At 42.9% G+C, this 24,424-nt stretch overlaps 1 protein-coding gene across 1 annotated transcript in view; it reads right to left on the reverse strand.

Annotated features, from left to right (window-relative positions):
* The window catches only part of SLC4A5 (solute carrier family 4 member 5), a 130,125-nt gene extending 108,465 nt beyond the window's left edge, over positions 1 to 21,660 (reverse strand). The window contains exons 1-6 of the mRNA XM_039523157.1: positions 21,426 to 21,660; positions 20,952 to 21,095; positions 16,741 to 16,900; positions 15,751 to 15,817; positions 7,624 to 7,722; positions 6,242 to 6,433 (exon numbers count right to left, since the gene is read on the reverse strand). Coding sequence (XP_039379091.1) covers positions 6,242 to 6,433; positions 7,624 to 7,722; positions 15,751 to 15,817; positions 16,741 to 16,797 — 415 coding nt within the window. The 5' untranslated portion in view covers positions 16,798 to 16,900; positions 20,952 to 21,095; positions 21,426 to 21,660. The remainder of the gene's footprint in view (positions 1 to 6,241; positions 6,434 to 7,623; positions 7,723 to 15,750; positions 15,818 to 16,740; positions 16,901 to 20,951; positions 21,096 to 21,425) is intronic.
* Between the last annotated feature and the right edge of the window lie 2,764 nt (positions 21,661 to 24,424).

A 24,424-nucleotide genomic window follows, 5' to 3' on the forward strand; every position in this document is an offset into this window, starting at 1 on the left:
ACTTCTCCCATCACTGACAGTAGCTATTTTAATCTAATCTATATTTTCCCTATTGTAGCTTCAGCCAGTCACCTTTCTTCTGTCTCTAATGACAGAGAGGAATTTTGTCCTACCTTTAACATCCCTTTGCAAAGTTCTAGACACCTTCTTTTCTCCAGGCTGGATCTTCCCAGCTCTTGGCCCTAACCTAGGACTTGGGAGACCCTGCTCTGCCACAGACTTCCTGTGAGACTTTGGGCAAGTCACTAAGCCTCTCTGTGACTCAGTTCCCCCAGTGGGGATAATAGCACTGCCCTGCCTCCCAGTGGTGCTCTGAGGATAAATGCATGAAAGACTGTGAGGGGGCCACATCTGTACCTAAAGGTCGTTTAACATTGTAACTTTCTATTCTGAGTGCATTTGTGAAGAAAAAAATAAACTGTCAGCCATTGATGAAAACAAAAGACAAAGGGGAACATTTACCTAGAAAAGAGGGTTTTTTTTTTCTTTCCCTCAGCTTAAGGTCTAAGCCGATCTGTCTACACATAACACGTACTTTCTGCACTGTGCAGTTTTGCCGGGATCCTTGAACTACTGCCTTCCCTCCATTCACAGCACACCTAGTCATTCAATATCATGCAAGTGGAAGGTCTCAAGATCATTTTTCAGGTCTCTTCCTCCTCTAGACTCTTAGTCACATTGTTCCCCTGACTGGGGTCACTGACCCGAACAAAGAGTTATTTGCTAAACCAACATCAATAGGACTTCACTGAGCAGTGGGAGCAGGAAGCTGCTGGAGAGAATGCTTGGTATTTATTCACCTGAGGGATCTTATCCTCCCTGAAATAAACAAAGCCTATCTTAGCCTGGCCATAGTTTCAGGCATTTATGTGGATCTTATTCGTTTTTCTCAGCTGGTAAATCTGATACATCATTCAGCTTCATCAATGAAGATACCAGATGTTCAGTTAGGAAGATATTTAATGGTGATTTTATTTTGAACATGCAAACCGGGCATCTTTGAAGAAGCGCTGATACAACATTCTTGGATGGTTTTGACATCTCATTAAAACTATCCTCATTAGAACGCTCCCTCAAATTACTACTTGGAGTCATTGACCACCTTACAGGGTACTGGGTTAAGAGGGCATACGAATGCAAACGGCTAGTTTAATAAAAGCTTTTTGCACTTTTGGAGCAAAAGTGACCCAAATGCTTGCAGAGTTTTTGCACTTTTGAAAGGCAATTCACTAAAGCTAAACCAGAATGCATACAGTTATGCTAGGAACTTTATCAAAGGTCATAAGGAGATCCACTGTTTGAGCAGGAATAGATCACATTAATGTAATTTAAAAACCCCCAAAGAATTAAGAAAGATATTGCCAAGATGACAGATTTTGGTCTCTCAACAGTTTTATATCAGTGCAACTTTAGTGGAGTTACCCCTAATTTAAACCATAGTGAGATCAGAATCAGGCCCCAAACTTTCCAGAGCTGAAGGTTTAGCTCAACTTTAATACTACAGATAAAACAGATTATATTAAAATGGATCGTTGCACAGAATAACAATGCAATACTCGTAGTGTTACATGCATATATCTATATTAAAGATGCACCAAACCCTCAGAACTACTTCCCAAACCTTGCCCCAGCTAATGTGCTTTTGCAAAACAAAGGCCAACTCTGGTTCTGCTTCTTTTGTGTATCATATATAGATATAGAGAGAGAGAGAGGCTGCCATTAAAAGAATAAAAGCAGTGCACAATGTTATCGGCAGGGACTGCAGTTTTCAACTAGACTTGGTGTAACAAATAACTAACAAGCACCTAGCATCTGTTTGAAATGCTAACTATCTAATGGTGCTTGACAATTGTAATTATCCATTCCTTCAAAAGAGAGACATTCATTTGCTGCAGGTCTCATTTTGCAGGACAATCAGAACATACAATGGGCTTTTTTCTCCTTCACTGTCCATTCCTTGCCCCCTAAAAAGAAGGATGGCAGCAACACTGGTTGTTCAACGGATATGATCCTTGCAACTAGCTGCCTTCTACAATAAAGCATCCCAGCAGCAGCACTTATTGAACTTCAGGACTGAGAATCACTTAGAGGATTTAGATGCCCAATTTCCATTAATTTTAATGGGAACTGGATGTCCAAATTCCTTAGACTGCATTGAAAAGCTCAGTCCACAGCTCTAAATTATCCCTCTAAGACCAACATCCCATTCTAGATGCAATTTGCCTCTTCTATCCCACTTCCAGAACACGGTGATGCAGCAATGGTCTACAAAATGGAAGGCTCTCTCTCTCTCTAGCATGCATGTGGGCTTACTGCTAAACTCCCTTTGTTATATTTTTGGGGTCAGCTGTGGCACATTTTTAAGGCTCAGGATCCCTCAGTTTGTAGGCTGGAAGGGACAGTGACACCAGTCAAAAACAACTTTCTTACCCCCTCAGACATGAAGGAGCTGTGTTTGCTACCAAAAAGTTTATTTTCAGCAAGCACATCAGATTCCAAGATGCCACACTGTACAGTCTTGCTAATCGATTTCTCTTACACTTGCAAACAGAAACAATGTTGTCACATTTTACCGGCCCCTAGATCAGTTAAGAAATGGCTTTTGTAAGCAAGAAACAAAGCCCAGGAACACCAAGGTTTTTAAGACTGGAAAGAGAATGGAAATAGCATGTGGAATAGTTCTTACCTGGATTGGTTTGCATTCTTTCCCCCCGTTAAACGTACACCACACCAAACAAAAAACACCCCAAACTTCCTCCTTTATCCACTCAGTCTTGTTAAACTCCACGGCTTAATGAGCAGATTATAGAGAATATAAAGCACTTTCCTCTCTCTTCGGCTCTCATGACGTGAAGTTACCAAATCCACCGAGATGCCTGTATAAGAGGTGAGTGAACTGGCGTGTGTGTGAGAGAGTGAATGAGAGGGGGGGAAATGAGAGCGAGAGAGGTGGGAGGATGGGAACAGTGGCACAGGTTTTGATATAATCTCTACAACTTCAGAAATGCTGCACATATTTAGTCCAAGCACGGACAGAGCCCTATGCCTCTTTACTCAGGCAAAATTCCCCACAGAAGTCAATGGGAGTTCTGCCAAAGTATGAGTTGAACTGCTGAACAGACCCTATTTTAGCCGGTTTAAATCCTAAACATTTTGGATTCTCCATGTGCCTCGTGCTTTAGTGTTCCTTCATACTGCATCAAACGCACGCTGGGCCTCATCTTCAGATACTGACATCCATCCATCAGGAATATTGCATTGGATTGATTTCCTTCAAGGTAAGGGAAGGTAAATTCAGGACTCTACGCAGGGTTAGAGTGTTCTACTAAGTGCTTTGGAGACTGTTTCAAATAGACAATTGCGAATACTTGCTTTGTAAATGCTGCATTATTCAGAAACAACTTGCAACAACTACAAAGGACTGTACTCCCCTGAACTAGCCACAGTCAGAAACCTTGACCATTTCCAGCACCTTTTATTGGAGCCCGTCAAATCAAAGACAAACCTGCGCTGTTGATCCTACAGGTTTTCTATCATTTAGCTTTAATGCACTGCCTCTATATGCAAGTCACATTGAATAATTAACTGGGACACTATGCTTTGCCAAGCGAAAGAAAACAAAAAGTTTAAGTATAAGGAATTACAGGCATGATTTCCAGACTGGTACTCTGGTTTTACAAGTGCACTTTTGCCAGGGAATTGCTGGAATGCTTTGCCTGTGAAAAGCATGAATGAATCACAAGCAGAATCTATGGTGAGTACAAAATTGTGCCCTTAAAGAGAGGATTGGAAAGCAAAACCCTATATCCGGTCACTTTTTGTGATCCAGCTCCTACAGCAGTTTGGTTTAGTGCACTCTTAAATGAGCAAAAAGAAGAGAACATCTATATTGGGGCTAAAACGAAGATTGACAGCTATTTTGCTATGTAAAATGTTAATCTTTGCTAAGGAGCTTTAAAAACTAGACTGGACAAGGCTCTAGGGAATAAACTGTAGGGAACAATCCTACTCTGGTGAAGAAATAGACTAGATGTGACCCAATAGGGTCTTTCCTGTCTCTAACCACTATGATTACATGACATCTTGAAATATATACATTTTCTGCTAAATTCTCGTCATTCTGCTAACTCACCCTCCCATTCACTCCCCACCCCTGCCCCTGCCAGTCTTCTCTGTTCACCTGTGATGTCCTGTCTGACATCTAGTCTGTGAGCTCCTTGGGACAGGGACGGTCTTTTTTGTTATTTTCTGTGTACTGCATAGCACAATGGGGCCCTGATCCTCAGCTAGGGTTCTTAGATGCTACTGCAATTAGAATAATAAACTAGGAGAAATAATAATACCTAGCTCTTTTATAGTGCTTTTCATCAGTAGATCTCAAAGCACTTTATAAAAATTGCAATTAAGTCAGGATGGAAAAAATGCAAAAAGTAAAGCCAGAAAATGGTCAGCAAAAAGGCACTGCATTCAGTCATAATTCAGTGACCGGAACTATGGGCTATTAACTCTACTGTTTAGTAAGAATAAGGAAATACCATTAATTACTTACTGCACAATAACACTTTGAAAAGACAGCATTGATATGACCTTGCTGCATTACATACGGACTCTTTCAAAGGCTAACACATCACATCTGCTCTGCTTACAAACGAAACAGTGTGTTTTCAAATTGCTGGTGTCATGGGACTTGAAAAATTATGGCTATGTTCTTCCTGGCTTTGGTACCATTTAGAATAGTGAAGAAGAGATCACAATTGTACCTACAGGCTGCAAATGCTACATTCTTTACCATGTTTTATCAGCAGAGAATGAACCCAGGACCTTCAACCCTAAAAGCAAGGATGGCTACCGTTTGAACTAGAGGAGTACCACATTTGCTATTAGCAGTAGTAGGCTCATGGACATGGACCAGCCACTACAGGAAACACACTACACATGTCACACAAAATATAAAATAAACCAGTGGGTGGGTTTCATAAACACGCAGGATGGAGAGAAATTTATTTAGTGTGGCTAGTACACAGGGCATAGCTATGAGAGGCTGGATGAAATTATGCCGAATATAAGGAGAAAATCTTTCTGACAATGAGATCTATTAGGCAGTGCATTTCCTGAAGAAAATGGTGGAAGTCCTATTTTGGGGGGGGGGGGGTGGGGGTGGGGGCGGGGCAAGGGGGGTGGCTTGTAAAATTAGACTGGACAGAGCAGTCCAAACATCTCTAACAATTATATTGCATGGAGGATGGGTCCATCAATAGCTATTAGCCAAGACAGTCAAGGATGCAACCCCATTCTCTGAGTGTCCCTAAGCCAGGATACTAGGCTAGATGGACCATTGGTCTGACCCAGTGTGGCCGTTCTTATGTTCCAATTCTACAGTCAGAACGTACCTGACAAATTTGCTGATGCTGCACAAAGCAGAACAAAATCCAGCTCACTCTTCCTAAACTGCATGGGCTGAAAGAGACCCTGGCAACAAGACTTGTGCTTCAGCAGCCCTAAGATGCCTGAAAAGACCCTTTGTGGCCAGTGCAACCACCTATAATTTAGAGAAAACTTTAGGCCATTCTTACGCAGCCGAGTACCAAATTGGCCCCTGGCAGCTGTGGGAATTAGGGGAGTACAAAGCCAGCTCTGGAACATCCGAGTACTGTCCCCCTGTGGTGAAGGCACAAAAGGCTATGTTAGCCTGAGTGCTACAGAGGACTAAAATTGAGTGAATAATGGTTTTTTGGGTCCGGGGCTGAATTGAATAAAAAAAAATCTGAACCAAAATGAAACTTTCAAAAGTTGTTGTCCAGTTGAAAAGCTGAAAAAAAATTATTTTCCATTGAATTAAACGTTTCTATACCTCTAAATGATTTTTCCCCAGTATTTTGATTAGTTTAGAGTCATCCAAAATGTTTTCGGTCAACATCAAATGCTTTTGTTTTCAAATTTTTCATTTCAATTTGGCAGTTTCAGGTGTTTTCACCTTTTTTTTTTAAATTGGCCAAATTTGGAATTGAAACATCAGTTTGAATCAAAAAGCCAAAAGAAAACGTTTAGACTTTCAAATTTTTCTTCAACTGAAACGATTAATTGAATTCAAGCCCTGTTTTTTTAAATGAAAAACACAATTTGTTGAAAAAAAAATGATGCAAGCATTACAGAGGACTGCAGAGCCCACTTCAGGAAATCTGATCTAGCGAGAGCCCAATTCCTTTTCTTGATTGCGAGGTACAGAACAACTGGGACTTACTCGTCCTGCTGGCGTTGTCGTTCCCATTGTCGTAGCTTGCTTGCCCTCCTTCATCGGTATCTGATCGGTCCTGGCGCTCACAGAGCCTTTCATTTTCGCTGGTTTTATCCCGGCTGCAGGTGGATCTCCGTCTGCGCCTCTTCCGCCTGTAGCCCCGTGGCATTGGCACCCCGATGTAAATGGAATGGTAGTCTGCAATGGAGGGGAAAAAAAAAAAAAGAAACCCACCAAGGAACTTTCCATGCAGAAGCAGGGCTCTGGGTGTACAAGCCTCACAGCTTTTCACTTGTGGATAAAAGCCAGTTCTTCCATATGCTCTCCCCACCCATCAGGCCTGAAACACCAACCATTACTATCATGCTAACAAAGATGTCTGGCTACTCCCAAACCCATCGATGCTATGAAGTCGACAAGTAGGCAGGCCCTTGGGTTCTGCATCTCTTCGGCACCCCTAGAAGCACCATAACACGCATCCCCACCGATACATCGGGGTGCAAGACTATGCCAACCCATGTTTCACCTCCACAAAGGATGTTTTTACTTATTTAGATGGAAACATGACACATTTTATCCATTTCTCCTTGAATTTTGGCATCACTTCTCTATTCCATTACTCCAAGGAATATTACCCTGCTAGGTAGTCTTCAGACCAACTGAACAGCCCTATTCTGAGACATGCTGAGTAGCTACAGCTTCCACAGATTTCAACAGGAGTTGTGGGTGCTCAACACCTCTCAGGATCAGGTGTCAGCTGTCTAGTAGGAAGTTAAGGCAGTGGTTTTTCAACCTTCTCCACCTCTTCGTCAAAGTAAAAAATGTTCATGCCCCCCTTACATTTAATATAAAAGAGTAAAAAAAGGTATCTAGGATAACAATAAGTCTTATTTGTGTGTGTGCTTTGAGAAGTTGATAGAGAATACTTGACTTTGAAGAGTAAGGGTGTGTGAGGAGTGAGATTTTCTTTTCTTCCAAACAAATACGGTTTTCAATGCCTCACAACCCCTTTGGCTGTCATGACCCATGAGCTGAGAAACATTGGTCTAGTGGATAGACAGGGCATTAGACTAGGACTCAGGATATCTGGGTTCAAATCACAGCTCAGCCACGGAGTCCCTGTGTGCCCATGGACATGTCACTTAGAGCTGTCCGGGGCCTTAGTTCTTCATCTATAAATGGAGATAGCACTTCCCTACCTCCCAGGAGGGTTTGGGAGAACAAATCCATTAATGATTGTGACATACTTCAGTGATGAGGGCCATATAAGTAGGTAGGCAGGCAGATCAATCGATCACTGAAGTCAATGAGAGTTTTGCCACTGGACTTCAACAGGAGCAGGATCAGCCTCCCAAGGCAAATTGTGGAACACCTGGAATTTCTCTTACCTTCTTCATCATCATCATATCTCTTCCTGGAGTTGCTGAGACCTCTCTCACTCAATCCATCATCCTCATCCATCATGACTGAACCACTATGGGAGAGAGCTGAGGGATTCAAGGGGGGGGAGGAAGAAAGAAAATAATTAGAACATGGCTTTTAAGAAAATATATTTTCATTTTAGATCAATAAGAGATTCTCTAGAGGGAGGCATCTGGCTCCACATCAGTGGTAAGAGACTATTAGTAAAATTGTCATCTTTTTGGGGCAGGGGCTATCCTTTAGTTTTGTGTTTGTACAGTGCCTGGCACAATGGGGCCCGATCCTATTTCTAGATGCTCCTGCAATACAAATAAATAATAAATCAATACTGACGAAGGCAGGAGTTTCTTGCTGATCCCGAGGTGGTTCTGCCGGATCTGGGCTAAGGCACATTGGTGCGGGGCAGTGTGGAGGACGTTGCTTAATAAATGTTATTTGTGTTACAGTAGTGCCTACAGACCACAACAGAGATGGCGACTATCGAGCTAGGCACGGTACAGTCAGCTGGTGAGAGACAGTCCTTGCCCCAAGAACTTACAGCCTAAATAGACAAGACAGGCAAAGCATTGGAGAAAGGAAGGTCTGAAGACATTGTTTCATTCTGTGTTTGTACAGGGCCTAGCAAAATGGGTGGCTGGTCCATGATTGGGGCTCCTAGCTTCTACTGCAATACACATAAATAATTACAAGGGAAATATTTAATGAACAAGAGGCCTACATTCACAGAGGTGACTGGGTTTTTAATATTATTTTTGTAAGGGAACTAGCTAGGTTAGGAGGTTTGTAATGAGATACAGAAGCTATCTGAGCTGTAAGTACCTGATCCAACTGCCATTAAAGTCAAAGGAAAGGCTTCCCTTTTTATTACTCCTTATTATTTGTATTCCTGTAGCATGTAGGGACTCTATCATGGACCTGGACCCCACTATGCTAGGTGCTGTACAAACACAGAACAAAAAAACCCGGTCCTTTTGATTCTCATTGGGGCTACACCAGGCCATACATCACCAAGTTCAAATGTGACTCATTGCAACGGGTGATTAGGTAGCAACGGCTTTTGATGTTTGTCTGGTGACTTGGGCAACATGAGGTTCTCAACTCAGTTCCTAGCAGCCACGTCACAACCACTGATCCTAACTGGCTGTCTCAACAGAAAGGCCAAGAACTAGACAGGCCGTGGAGACTGAACTACCCACTCACTCCTAGAGAGAGACACACATATATGGCGATTTCCTGCAATATCTTTGGGAGAACTCATTGTGGGCCTGGACTGTATGAAATTCCATTGGGGAGAGTGACCACAGCCCTCCAGGAACGAAGAACAGTGGCTGGAGGCGGAAGGATGATTAGGCAAATTCACTCAGGTTTTAACATGTCCATAGGGGCACCGCCACCTGGAGAGGCTCACATATACTGCTTCAAACCGGATTCTCCAGAAGCCTCCGGACAAAGGAAGGTCTTTTGGATAAACAGCCTGAGTTTAAACTAAAGGCTCTTTCAGATCCATCCAACAGACAGGACCTTCTGTCCAAGGCAGGGGCTGGGGGTCCCAATCCTTAGGGAAGGGTTGGAAGGACTGACACCTGTCAGAGCCTGAGATTGGAGTTTGGAGGGTGGGTGATCGCTTCAATGTTTTTTAGCATGCGTGTACATATTAAACATATATTTAATATGTTTTCTCTGTAATGCTTTCCTCTTAAAATAAAGGTGCTTGCTTAGAAAGAGCTGTGGACTAACTTGTAACTACTGGCAATTCCACTGGTCATAGGCTTTAAAGCGTATGCCAAGTGCAGATGCTGGCCTGGTTAGGCAGACTAGCTTGCTGGGGATATCACAGTTTTCAGAAGCGAAAGGCTAAAGCAGTCTAGTTGTTATAGTGGTGGGGCTGGGAGACAGGAGACCGTTTTCCCCATCTTAAAAAAAAATGATACTGACCTCCCTTTATGAAGTGCTTTGAGGATGAAGAAAATATATTAAAAAAGTGATCTACAGATGCAAAGTATTATTGTCCTGCTGCTTCTCTTAAGTGGAATTTGCATTTTCATCATGCACCGACCCATTTTGGTAAATATTTGTCCTGCTTTTTGTTCATAATTTTCACATATTGTCTTATTTTGAATGGAGTTTTTGTGTTTTCATCAAGAATAGTAATTAGTTTCCTAATTATCTCACCTACAGTGATTGCCCTTCACACTTGATGAAGACAAGAGGATGGTTACTAGTAGTGGCAGTAAAATCAATGCCTTTCAAAGTCACTTTGAGAGTGGTTAGATAGCCAGCTCTGGGCTCTGAGTACCATCACAAACTAATGGCCAACTCTTGTTTTCTCAACAGAAGGCATAAAACATTACGAGAGTTGATCAGTTAAAAACAACATAAAGATTTGCAAAAGTAATAGTGAATAAAGTACTGAGTTCAGGTTGTTGAGGGAAGCGTGGTCATGTTATTCTCTATTTGCAAGCATTCGTTTAACTACCACGTATGTCTGGAAGTGCAAAAATCTTCACAAATGATTATTTGTCCATATAGTCAGACCATTATCCCCATTTAAAAGCTGCAGTCAGCCAATCAGGAAACAGAATAACCCTGTCATTTATTATCTTATTTATATTACAGTAGCATTGAGAAGTCCCAACCAAGCTTGGGGCTCTGTTGTGATAGGTGCTGTGCAAAAGCAATATAAGAGGTAGTCCTTGTCCCACATTGGTGAATCAGGGTTTATTTACACAGTTTTTGTACTGATGTAAGTAAAATCGATAGAAAGAAACCTATTTAGTTAAACTGGTGCAACCCCTAAGGGTGGATTGGTTATACTGGTGTAAAGATGTTGCTGATGGCCTATGCGTGCACTGACTGAGGACATTCCACTTGAAGGGGCATTTCTCACATCAGACCAGGTTACAAAACAAGGGGCCTGCTCCAACGCCTATTGAAATCAATGGGAGTCTTCAAATCAACTTCAGAGGCTGGATTGGGCTCCTAGTGCCTGACCTTGCTGCTACTGAATTAAATGGTCCAGCTTCAACGGGAGACCCTAATGATTCCTTCTTAGAAAGCAGAGCTCTTGGTGCATTTTGGGCTGAATCCTTAGATCCAGACTTCTTCACTGTTACACAGGCAAAATGTCTATTGACTCCATGGGGAGGGGTGTGGGGGGGAGAGGGCTGTGCTTACATAAGCGCAGCTGGATTTGATCGCTGTATACGGCCAGGTCCATAAACAAGAACCCGGTCTGTCCATTGCACTTAGGGTACAAGTCAAGGGTATTTTACTAATAAAAAATAAAACGGATTCCAATTCCTAGATATGGGTGGGAGTGCTCTCTAGAGTCTCTCTCTCTTTTTTTTTTTTTAAATTTATGTTAGTGGGCTTGGCCCTAAAAAGTGAATCAATTTCAACCTCCTAGAACCCTACAGAAACAAACCAGCATGACAGCCCAACATACCGAGTAACCCTACAAAAACCAAGCCATTGGGCACAGCCCCATCACTCATAAGTAGCTTCACAATAATAAGCCAATGAGCCAAATATTCATTGTAACTGGAGAATAAAGACTTAGATAATAACCACACATCCCTTACAGAACACTTTTCAGCATAGATCTCAGGGTGCCTTACAAAGGTGTGTCAGTGTCATTAGCCATAGCTAATGTCAGAGGAGAGAACAGAATTTGGGTTTCTTGACTGCCAGCCTAGTCCTGAGCCGTTGATATACACTGCCTCCCCAGTGAAGGAACGGGGCTCAAAGAATTTTATTTAGGCCATAGAGATTAATACATGAATGTTGCCACACTGTTAATAAAAAAAAAACATGCAATTGATTGGGTCTGATTTTCAGGACGCCGGGAGGCAAATTGCCTAGTTTGGGTATTTAGTTACCACAACTATGTGCGCCAGATTGGGTATTTGCACGTGCCAGTGTGTATCTAGCACCATTTATGTAGATAAACACTCTCTTTAGGATATGCAATTGTGCACACAGTGAGTGCTCAAATTGCACTAGTGCAAATGTAACCTGATATCACGCCTTGACTTCATGAAACTAAAGGTTATCTCGTTATATTCCAGGATTTGAAGAGAAGATAGGAAAGTCATGTTAGAAAATGCAAAAAGAAATGTATAAAATGTGTAACAGAAAGGGTCTAACCAATAAAAATGTCAGACTAGGATTTGGGATGGGCGACTTAGCTGATAGATGAGAAGAGGACCTGAAACAATGACAGCCCCTTCCAGCAAACCCTCAAAGAAATCCCCACAATCTGAAACCAAGCAACCACATAAATAAACTTAATCCAAACCAGACCTTTTACCTTGAGAAGTGAGAACTGTCAGAGACTATGAGGTCCATAAGGGACTTGGTTATGGATATCAATTGTATATGGAAGGTGATCAGATACTAGGTGATGGATGACCGTATAAAACCCTAAGGCCACTTAAAAGCTTTGCTGGCATAGCTAGGTTGGTTAGGGGTGTGATTTTTTTGTTTGTTTTGATTAACATGACCTAACTATGCCTGCAAGAGTCCCAATATATGCAGTTACACCAGAAAAAACAGATTTTGCTGATATAAAACTTACTTTGTTTGTCGAACCAGAAAAAGCTTTACAAACCAAAAGGACTTATTTTGCTACTACAACTGCATCTACACCAGGAATTTTTTACCACTATAGTTATACCGGCAAAACTTTTAAGTGTACATAAGAATGGCCATACTGGGTCAGACCAAAGGTCCATTTAGCCCGGTATCCTGTACTCTGACAATGGCAGGTGCCCCAGAGGGAATGAACAGAACAAGTAATCAAGTGATTTATCTCGTCGCCTATTTCCAGATGCTGGCACACAGAGGTTAGGGACACCATCCCTGCTCATCCTGGCTAACAGCCATTGATGGACCCATCTTCCATGAAAGGATTTTTGAACGCTGTTATAGTCTTGGCCTTCACAACATCCTCTGGCAGGGAGTTCCATAGGTTGACTGTGCGTTGTGTGAAAAAAATACTTCCTTGTGTTTGTTTTAAAGCTGCTGCCTATTAACAAGACAAGGCCAAAGACAGAAAGGAACCGGCAGAGATGGGGTGTGAAAGGAGGGCAAAGAAACAAGTGATAGTGTAACAGGTCGGACTCACCCCCGTGGCGCCTCCTGCTGGTTGCGCTGGGGAATTAGCTCTCTCCAGCGTCCGGAGCGTCCTCTGCAGGCCAGTGATCCACCTGTTTACTATTGGCCCCGAGTCCCTCCCTGGACCCAGTGCCCTCTTACATGGGGTGCTGCCCCCAGCAATAACCCCTTTCTCTTAGGGTCTCCCCTCCTTGGGGAACCCCCACCCCACTATCCCCACTTCGCCTCAGTAGTGGCTACTGGCCAGTCTCTATCTAGCCCCCGTTCGCTGGGGCAGACTGCAGTATCCAGTACTCATCATCGGCAAAGGGGGTTTGGACCTGCTGCCTTGCCTGCCCCTAGGTTGCCCCCTGCAACCCCCAGTACCTCTTAGCCCTCTACTAGGCCGCAGCCTGGGGCTTTCCAGGCCAGAGCTCCCCAGCTCCTTAGCCTGTCCCCAGCCCTGCTTCACCCTAGATATCTTGTCTCAGCTCCTAAGCAGCCAGGCCCATCTCTCTCTATAGCCAGAGAGAGACTGTCTGGCCTCTGGCTTCCCTGGCCTTTTATAGGGGCCAGCTGTGGCTCAGTTTGGGGCGTGGCCTCACCTGCAGCCACTTCCCCAATCAGCCCAGCCTAGAGCAGCCACTCTCAAGCCCTGCCAGGCTGCTTTTAAACTCCTTCGGGCAGGAGCAGGGTCCACCCTGCTACAGATGGGTACCTGAGATGCAGAAGGGAATGAAAAGAATGGATCAGAGGGGTAGACTTTTTATGCCATATAGTGTACGAAATAACGATCCCTTCTAAACCGAAGGTAAATCAAGTCTAATTCCATTTTGGGGTCCTCAACAAACCAGCTGAGCTTAACTTTTCTGGTCTATGACATGCAGTATGAGGATGTGCTGCCATGATGTTGTGCTCTTTCTAAATGCCTTTTTTAATAGGGACTCTTTTGAAGGGACTCATTTCGCATCTTTGCAAAGGGCCCTTGTTAACATCGTCACCAAGACTCTGGCTAAACAGGAACAGATATAGTCTGTTTGTATGCACAATTATTCTCTTGTCCTTTTCTTCTGGTTCGCTAAGAGATGGATCTGGACAAAGGTGTTTCTATGGTCTTTTCTACACTTATCGGCAATCCCTCGGGTCAAGGATGATCTTTCACACATTTTATTTTTCATGCAGCCTTTGGTGACTGAGAAGTCCGATCCTTGAGCCATGGGCTCACTGGCAGACATTGTAAGTGGTTTTGGAAGACAGGGTTGGGCCACAATTGCTGCGTGACAATTGTCTTTCTTTTATAGCATTTTTCTGCAACCAGGGCAAGGTGGTTTTCCTCAAAAATGGACGTTCCCTCTCTGACAAGTCTTCTCCAGTTATCCGTATCCTGGGCTGCTGTCTCCCAGTGTGTGGTGTCACTTATACTGACATAGCCATACCAGTCATGGATGTGCAAAAAACCCTACACCCTCTAGTGACGCAGCTATGGCAACAAAACCCCTAGTGTAGATGTAGCTATGCCATTAGAAGAGTGTCTTTGTCGGCCACAGCTAGTGTTATCAGGGAGGTGGTGTTCCTATATTGGCAGAAAAACCTCCTTCTGTTGACAGATGCTGCATCTACACTAGGCGGCTAAAACGCCGACTGTTGACATCTGATGCCCCTACACTAGGGGCCTATGCCAACACAGCTATGCTGCCATAGGCGCTGTAGTGTAGACACAGCCTTGGACTATAAGTATACTTTAGAGAGATTCATAATTAAACATATACACATTTACTGCCCACAAAGACATTTTGGGGAATGTTGTGAACAAACGAAAAAGAGGCGTGTGACAATGGAAACTGCTTCTTGAATTTACAGACTAACGTTCTCTATCCATCAACACTACCACATTTGGAATGTTTCTACGTATCTAGATCCACACACACACACATTCAGATATTTTCGTTAGATTCAGAGGTTTTAATCTCAATATACAGAACTTTATCTGCTTATATCTGAGCCCTGGTCTCTACACTATAAAATGTCAGTATAACTATATCACTCCAGGGTGTGGAAAAATCTACATGGATTATAACAACCTAATCCCTGGTAATAGATAGCTTGATGGGAGGGCTTCTCCCATCGACATACCATCTCTCGGGAAGAAGTACTTAAGCTGACTAGAGAAGCTCTACCATCAGTGTAAGTAACATCTTCACTATGTGTACGTTGGTGCAGTGCTGTAAGTGTAGAAACCCCCTGAGTAGCTGCCAAGAATTTAAAAATAACATTCCCTCTCCCTCTTCCAAGCCTACAGGAGAAAAAGCAGACCAATAGTAACTGTTGATGTAGTGGGTCAATGTAACTGCTGATTATCGCATTGTTTTAAACATTTAGAGAGATTCCCACAGCAGGGGGCTGGTGCTCCTAGAATTTCTATTTTTACAATAGAAATATATAAGGGGGGGGGAATTTCCTAGCGTTTATGTGCATGAGTAGGATTTACAGACACAATGACAACAGGTACTGTAGCATTATAAAGAGAGCGTGTCTCTTTTGAGATTAAAATACATAACATCTAAATTCTCTCATATTCCACAAGAACATTCATTTAAAAAATCGTGACAACTGTGTGATAGATTCTATTATAGGGTAAGAGGAAATCAAACATTACTTTTCTTAGAGGAGCTGTCATCTTATTACATACCAAATGATAAAATTAAGGGTACAACAACAATAGCAGTGAAGCTGTAGCAGCAGGAGCTCTGCAACTCCGAGGACCTCGGGTATTTACTTGAGCGGCTAGCCCATGTCACCACGACTATCATTATTCGGGCTAGCTGGATGAAAGCTAGCTTAGGTGTCTCTACACATGCTGCAGTCACACCTCTGACTGCAGTGGAGACTTACCATAAACCACGCCTTAGGTGAACTTTATTGCACACATGTTATTAATCTGCACTGTTCGGACTCACAATGTTCCATAAAAGAGCTTTAGTTTTAATAAGCAACCTTACCTTCCAATCCCCCGAAATGTTCAGAACTAAGCAGAAGGGGGTGTCCAGCAGCTGATCGGCAAAAGCTCTAGGATGAAAGAAAGTCCTGGGTGCTGTAGGGTGAGGAAGCCTAGTTTGTCTTGACAGAGAAAACTACTGATGCAAGCATGGTATTGACGTCGAATGTCAAAGGCGCTGCCGCTTCCTAGTTAAAATGTGTTTTGGACAATGTTGATTGACTTTTAGAGCGGAGCAGCATCACGTCACAGGACACAAATAGATCTCAGTGGAGGATGTGACATGTGAACAAGCGAGGACCTAGCCTTGTACAGTCACAATAAACGAATGAAGGAAAAAACAGCAAGAGCATAAAAAACGAAGCCAACAAAATCTAACCTGGTCCCCTTTCTGTGCTGCCCAGGGCATCCTGTCTTGGGTGCACCAGTCTTGCTCAGATTGTCAGTTCCCCCTTTTGGACAGGAACTGCCTTCATTTTGTGTTTTGTACAGTGTCAAATATGCTGTCAGCACTTAAGAAATGATCAACAGTAATAATAATGGAGCAAAGTTGTATTGCACAGGATGGTCCAATAAAACCTAAACATGAAAAGCCCCACTGAAGTCTATGGCAGCCTGATCAGATCAGGCTCATGGGCTTTTAGATAATTATAGTTACTTTTTTTAAAATAAAGGAAAAAAAACCAGATAATTGCATTCCAGGCCATTTAGCAATCTCCGAATTTTGTCTTCATAGTGTAATGTTCACAAAATGAGAGCTTCCACCCTAACTCCCCTCCCCCTGCCCCCAAAGAACACCACACTTTGAAAGCTAGTGTGTTTGGATGGGGGTGGGGGGGGGGAAATTGATCTTTACTGAAATGGCACTTTGAAAAGTCAAAGATTTTGAAGGTTTCACCTGAGCATCAAACCAATTTTTGCTTAAAATGGGCCCAATTTCCACTCCCAAATGGCCTTCCAAAAGAAATAATGGAACTAATATGATATTTGCTACCATCACATTGTTCACTCTGCTTGTGTGTTGCATCCCTTCCCCACCATGCTGTGTCATTCTTGTCTATTCAGATGAGAAGTTCATCAGGCAGTTATTCAGGTAAGTTCAGTTCTTCGTACAGCACCTAGCACTATGAGGTCATTGTCCATGACAGGGGCTCCTAGGCATCCAAATAATAAAAAGAAATTCAAAAGTTGAATTTTTTTGTACAAAATTGAACATATTTTGTGACACAAACACAATATGAAAACCTCAAATTTCAAGGTATTTGAGATTTCATTGAAAGTATATCAGACGGCCCGAGTTAAAACCACACATCTTTATAATTTGGAATATTGCATATAGATTAAGAGCTTGATTTTCAACTCCACCAGACAAAGCTCCCACTGAAGTCGAGGGCACTGCGAGAACTCAGGACCACTGAAAATCAGGGCTGCGTGTACGCTCTTCCTAACCCGGCAAACGTTTACGTAGGTGGTTACCTTTGTGCATGCGTGTGGTCTCATTGAATGCTTCCAGTTAAGTTCATGCCTAAGGTTACGTCTACACTGCAATAAAAGACGCACGGCACGGCGGCAGCTGGCCTGGGTCAACTGATTCAGGATAGCGGGGCTAAAAATAGCAGTGTAGACGTTCGGGCTCAGAATGAGCCTGGGTTCTGAGATCCTGCGAGGGTCTCAAAGCCCAGGCTCCATTCAGAGCCTGAATGTCTACACTGCCTTTTTAGCTCCAAAGGCTGGGCCCTGTGACCCTGAGTTAGCTGACCCACACTCTGAGGATTGGTGCTGCTGGGTTTTTATTACAGTGTAGACTGCAAGTGTCTGCAGGATCTGGCCCTTTCAATGAGGCTTCTGTTCCTACATCACTTAGATGCTGTTGAAAATCCCTTCCAGCGCTAAGGGTCTGATTCAGCAAGGTGCCGAGCATCCTCAATGGTTATAGAGTTCAATAAGGATGGAGGGCACTCAGCTCTCGAAGGATCTGGAGTTAAACAAGCAGTCATGAAGTCCAGACTCCTGAATTGCACAAATCACGGTATGAATTTTAAATTATGATGTAGGTGCAGCCATACCAACGACAGGGCCCCCGTCCTGACAGAGGAGGGCTTTCGAAAAACCAAGCTGAGAGTAACCTCTGCCTCTGCTCTCTCTGAGGCAGGAGAGCATGCACTGAGAATGAACTGCTGTGTCATGCAGGGCTTTGGGGCATCCACCAGCTGCTTGCAGTGGCTGTAAATCTGGCCCCACCGTGATGTATGGAAAACCATTGCCCATTGACCCTTCTCTGTTTGAATGAGGACATTATCACTGCACTGACTGCACGGAGGCCTGAACCAAAACCATGGATTAGAACCACTGCCTAAGATCCGGTGTTTGTTGGGCCCATTAGAAATAGGGACCATCTAGAAATTTCAGATCAGAGCTTCGCTTTTTAACACCCTAGAGTTCTGATGTGTTCTGAGCTAGTATTTTTCATTTGGGTTTGTCTCATATGGAACCATGCATTTCCAGTGGGCTTCTGTCCTAAATCCTCCACGGATCCAAGTTCTGATCTTAGTCTTGAGTTTGTTATGATCCCCCAAAGTGGGTGAGTTTCATGTGGCTTTAGGTTTTACTGCAATTACTGCACACAGCCCTGTGCTTTACACAGATACATCCATTTATATGCACACACACTGATTATCTGAGCTGTCCAGTTATATTTCACGCCTGGGCTCTTCAGATCTACTTATCCTTTTAACATGAAATATCAATAAATCTGCATCACAACTGTCAATATAATTTCTGGATAGCTGGTCACACTGGTAAGGAGAAACAGGAATGGGAAATGACATTTTGCAGCTTAAGATAATGTGATAGGGGCTTCCCCACTCCCACCTCCCCCAATTCCTTTTGGGAGATTATTCCACACACTCTTTTCCTGATATTTGGCCTAAAGCTTCTTTTGCTTTCATCCCCCTGGTGATAGTTAAACACCATCCTGCACCGTTTCACTCCCTCCTCAGCGTTTTAGCCCTTCTAACCCTTGTACACAATTTTCTTGGAATTGAAAATGAAAATGATCCATTTCTGGAGACAAAATTGCATGGTAATAGGGAATAATCCTGCATTTGCTGGGGCATGGACTTGCCTCTTACTCCTAGACACCTTTCCACCTCTACTTCCTATGGTTCTAGTATTCTAACAGCTAAAGCAGTGGGACTAGGAGCCTCTGATTCTGCCACTGACCTTGGGCAAATCAATTAACTTTTCTATACCAATCTGTAACATTTACTCACTTCACAGGTATGTTCTGAGTCTTAATTAGTTTTTCCTAAAGTGTATAGTGCCAGGGATCTCAAAACAAATTCAAGTTTACACCCCATCCCCTGTTAGTGCATCTTTAAACAGTTTGCAAATCCATCTCCCTAGAGACTCCTCCGAACATCCCAAACTTCTAACCTGCTTTGAACAGGTGCCATTGCAGAAAAACCAAACCTGGCCCCAAACTATTTCTTTACTCAACATGTGGATTCCTCCCCACCATATGCCTGAAATTATACTGATCTGAGGTGCAAGATGGGTCCTGTATCAGTAACAGGTTTAAGGTTCAATATCAATAGTTTAAGGGCTGGATAGCCCATAGAACAGGGGTAGGCAACCTATGGCACACATGCCGAAGGCGGCACATGAGCTGATTTTCAGCGGCACTCACACTGCCCAGGTCCTGGCCACTGGTCTGGGGGGCTCTGCATTGTAATTTAATTTTAAATGAAGCTTCTTAAACATTTTAAAAACCTTATTTACTTTACATACAACAATAGTTTAGTTATATATTATAGACTTATAGAAAGAGACCTTCTAAAAACATTAAAATGTATTACTGGCACGCGAAACCTTAAATTAGAGTGAATAAATGAAGACTCGGCACAGCACTTCTGAAAGGCTGCCAACCCCTGCCATAGAAGAATCCTCCCTTTGCACGGCATTTGTTTCTAACCTTGGTAAATTGGAAAGCATCAGACTAACACTGACATTCTGGGTTCAGGTCATTCGTTATTTTTATATTACTGTGGCCCCTACATACTGCAAGCAAGATCAGAGCTCTATTTGCTGTAGATGCTTTACATTCAAGCTGGTCAGTAATTTTTCAGTAAAACGCTAATTTGTTTAAACCAAAACTTTTCATGAGAAAGAGTCAGTTTCAACAGTTAGGCAAGCAAAAAGATTACATTTTCCCCCCCAAATTCTCAAAACATCCCATTTTGACATTTTCTAAGTGAAACATTTTAGTTTTCCAGTTCCAAATACAGTAACCTTGTTTTCACACGTATGCTAATTATAGAACTTTTTTTTTAAATGGTCAAAAAATCAAACAAAATATTTTAAAATGATCAAAACGAAACATTTTGATTGAACTTTCCCTCCTCTCCCTTCAGATTTTCAGTTTGTAGACGTTTTCAAAACTTTGATTTTTGGTCCCAATTTGGGCTGGGAAAAATTTCTGAAATCTCAAAAATTTTAATGGGATAGGGAAATCATTTCCTGTCAAGCTGTCCTGTGTAGACACATAGGAAGATACAGTCTATGCCCCAAAGATTTTACAAGACAAGACGGACTAAGGGTAGGGGAAAAGAAATCTCTCCATTTTACAGATGGGAAACTGAGGCACAAAAGGGGAAGTGACTTGACCAAGGTCACACAGGGAGTCTCAGGCAGAGCTGGGAGTTGAATCCACATCTCCCAAGTCCAGTTCATTGCCTTAACCACAAGACCAGTGCATCACACCCCATTTCTAACTCCCTGCTAGCAGGGAATCTCAATCACTCAACCTCAGGTTAACCTGGCCACCTACAATTCTTAGTCCTTGTCTATAACAAAGTGACAATATGAAACAGTTCTGCCCCCAGAGAAATTCTACATACTAAATTACCATGCAACCATTTTTATTAGTAGATTCTTTTTTAGCTCTGATGCTAGGATTTTGAAAGACCCCAGGGACAACTCACCTTTAGTGCCACAGAAGCTGCACCCTGTTTATGCCAAACATGGAGCTGTCCCTTTGTCTGAAGGGCCAGATTTCTCTCTGAATTGTATCTTAAGAATGGTTTAGTGAAAAGCAGAGACAGACGGTATTTTTACTGTCCACAAGATGGTACTATAGCCCCACAACTTCCTTCACCACATGCCATACAGCAATGTGCTGTTGGTGTAGTCCACATCATTACTCACTTTACCGTGTGTGTTTATCAGGCTCCATTTTTCTCTTCAGCCTTTGTGAAACCCTCACATTCCCAGCTCTCTCCATGGGAGTCATCTCACAGCCGGGCCTCTCTCAGCATGCGCCTGAGGTGAGCGCTACTGAAAAGGTTATTCCTGAAATGTTAAGGGGAGAGGGCAAAAAAAATTGTTACGTAGCTCATAAAAATTCCTAGAAATTGTTTTTGAAACTTACTTGTCTGTGCTCTCAGGCACATACTTTCCTGAACATAATCCCATTTTTAAAAACTATTATTATTATTAATCTTCACTGGGAGAAAATACCAAATTCTACAGGGCTCTTTAATCTAGCAGAAAAAGGCAGAACAAGAACCAATGTCTGGAAGCTGAAGTCAGACAAATACAAACTGGAAGCGAGGCGCACATTTATAGCGGGGAGGATGACTAACCATTGGAGCAAGATGCCAAGGAAAGTGGTGGACTCACCATCTCTTGATGTCTTCAAGTCAAGCCTGGATGCCTTTCTGGGAGATATGCTAGAGCCAAATACAAGCTTTTGGACTCAGCACAGAGGTAACTGAATGCAGTTTAATGGCTTGGGCTATTCAGATTAGATGATCTGATTGTCCCTTCTGGCCTTAAATAATAAATTCATAGAGTTTAAGTACAAACAATGTACTCATAAAAGTGGCATCTTCATACTTAACATATCTGCTCCCTACAAGTGCTGTGCTTCAGAGGGATGCAGGACCTTTTACACTCGCTCTGCACAGGGGTGAGTTGCTGTACTCAGCTGAGTCACTTCTGCTGATTTTAATGAGACACAGATGCTTGTCTTGTTATCCCTGTGCAGCAGCTACAGCTATGGGAGGGTCAGCTGGATTCTAAGCAGTCTCATGCATCAGCCACAGAGCAAACAGCTAGGGTCAGACTGCAGAATCTTTATCCCTGCCAAAGATGTAAGCAGCAGCAAGAACAGTGTCAGCTTTTCAGAGTCCAGGCTCTGTTTGCAGTGCTCGCCCTTAGAAAAACCATCCTTTGTCTTATAAGTGAGTGAATGCAATTGGGAGAGACTAATATTTGAGCCCCTTATCTGATTCATCATAAGTTCTGGTTTCTCCTGTCCCTAACCTGATTCCTCCACCTATGAATGTGATTGCTGTGGGAACTCCACCCCACTCTCCATTCAGACACTCCTCTTAAGGCAGGGGTTCTCAGACTTTTGTACTGGTGACCCCTTTCACACAGCAAGCCCCTGAGTGCGACCCCCCCTTATACATTAAAAACACTTTTTAATATATTTAACACCACTATAAATGCTGGAGGCAAAGCGGGGTTCGGGGTGGAGGCTGACAACTTGCAACCCCCCATGTAATAGTTTCGTGACCTCCTGAGGGGTCCCGACCCCCAGTTTGAGAACCCCCATCTTAAGGGCAGGGCTCTCCTGACTCTATGTAATTAACAAACACTCTACTTATAATCACTATGCAGAGCTTAATAGTCCCTTCTACTTATACTGCATATTCCATCTGAAGGATTTCAAGATTTCCAGAGAGTCAGCCCTGTCCTTCTCCCATTGATGCCTCAGGAGTTTTCCCTTTGACTTTAGTGGCTTGCAGGCCTGTAACGTACACAGATAGGATCCCCATTGTCCCGGGCCCCATGTAGAATGCAGTCTGTGGCTTCACAAAGGAATGCACCATTTCCCTTCCTGACTCGTTATTACATAAACTGTTACTGCCACCCCCTCCTGTTGGCTGTTATTACAGACTTATGGCTAGGTGACTGCAGGAGAGATGAAGCAGCCAGCTGGGTTTCCCAGGGCCTGCCAGTTATTCCTGGACAAGGATACATACTCCTGTCCCACAGAGCAACAAAGCCTTGCAGAAAGGATAGTGCCTGAAGCTATCTTTCAGAGTACCTTGTAGCTGCAACTGTGCAGGGGTGTTGCCATTCAGAGACTGATGCCCTGAAAAATCCACTCTGGGAAGGCAATACAGCTCCTTGCTTACAAATGAACTATATGGCAAATAAATGTATTTGACACACGGAGCGCACTTGGGTCCTATTGATTAAATACTCATTGCCTATGGTGCTGATTACTTACTAGACTGCACAGCAGAGAACATTTTAAAGACAGATGATGGCTATTGCCTGTACTTTATTTAAGGAAAAATAGAATAAGCTGAACTTTCCTTCCATGGGTAATTGTTTGGACTTGGTAATTGATAGGAAAGGTGCATGCCATATTTATTTCATTGTGTTTATTAGGAGGGCTTTTAATGCACATTGCAAGTAAAACAAATATTTAAAAAAATTACAGCTGAGATCTGATGGTGGAATTATTCATTGCAAATAATGGCTGTTGCAAATGTCGCTCTTTTTTTCTGCTCATGGACTCAACCTGATTTTTGCCAGCGTATCCAAGATTTGCCAGGTAGTTTGAGTGAACAATTCTCAATCTATCAGTTATTCATAAACTGTTCACTTTGTTAATTTCACTATTGCAGTGTGTGGCTGGTCACTTATGAGCTTTCGCTAGCTGATCGCCATATTTGGGGTCGGGAAGGAATTTTCCTCCAGGGTAGATTGGCAGTGGCCCTGGAGGTTTTTCGCCTTCCTCCGAAGCATGGGGCAGGGGTCGCTTGCTGGTGGATTATCTGCTACTTGAAGTCTTTAAAGCACGATTTGGAGCATTCAACAGCAGAGTCAAGGGAGAGAATTAGTTCATGAGTGGGTGGATCGGCTTATGTGGCCTGCATCTTGCAGGAGGTCAGACTAGATGATCATAATGGTCCCTTCTGATCTTGAATTCTATGATTCTATGATTCTATCTAACTTTTTTAAAAGTTGAGAACAACAAAAAGCACATAACAAATTTAATGAATTTTTGGATTAATATTAATTTATGCTATAATTCACAAAATTCCAAGTAACTGCTACTTGCCAGAATACTTGGCAATCCTGTAAACAACAGTGAACTGAACTTGATTGATGGATAACACAGCTGGCTGGGGAAACTGCATCTGAAGAAGTGGTTTTTTACCCACGAAAGCTTATGCCCAAATAAATCTGTTAGTCTTTAACGTGCCACTGGACTCCTCATTGTTTTTGTGGATACAGACTATCACAACTATCCCCCGATACTTGATATGTTTGTGATTTTTTAGAATTTGTAGGAAAGGTTTCCAAATTTTTTTCAAAATTTCATCAGAATTTTTCAAAAGTGGAAACATTCTGACTAGCTGGATATCATCATTCTAGTTTGACTCATCCCACCCCACGCAGGTGGGCATGGTATCACAAGGGAGCCCTTAGCTGGTTTTCCCCTCAACAAGGGTATGAGAAAGTCCAAACAGCCAGCGAAATGCTAAAGCTAAATGCTACCCCTTGTGCAGGGTCTCTTTCATTCACAGAAAAGCCAAGGCAGAACATAAACAAAACTTTCACCCCAACATCACTGTGGGGTGAGTAGGTCAATCTTA

The sequence above is a fragment of the Mauremys reevesii genome, linkage group 2 (assembly GCF_016161935.1).
Source record: "Mauremys reevesii isolate NIE-2019 linkage group 2, ASM1616193v1, whole genome shotgun sequence".
NCBI classification, from domain to species: domain Eukaryota; kingdom Metazoa; phylum Chordata; order Testudines; family Geoemydidae; genus Mauremys; species Mauremys reevesii.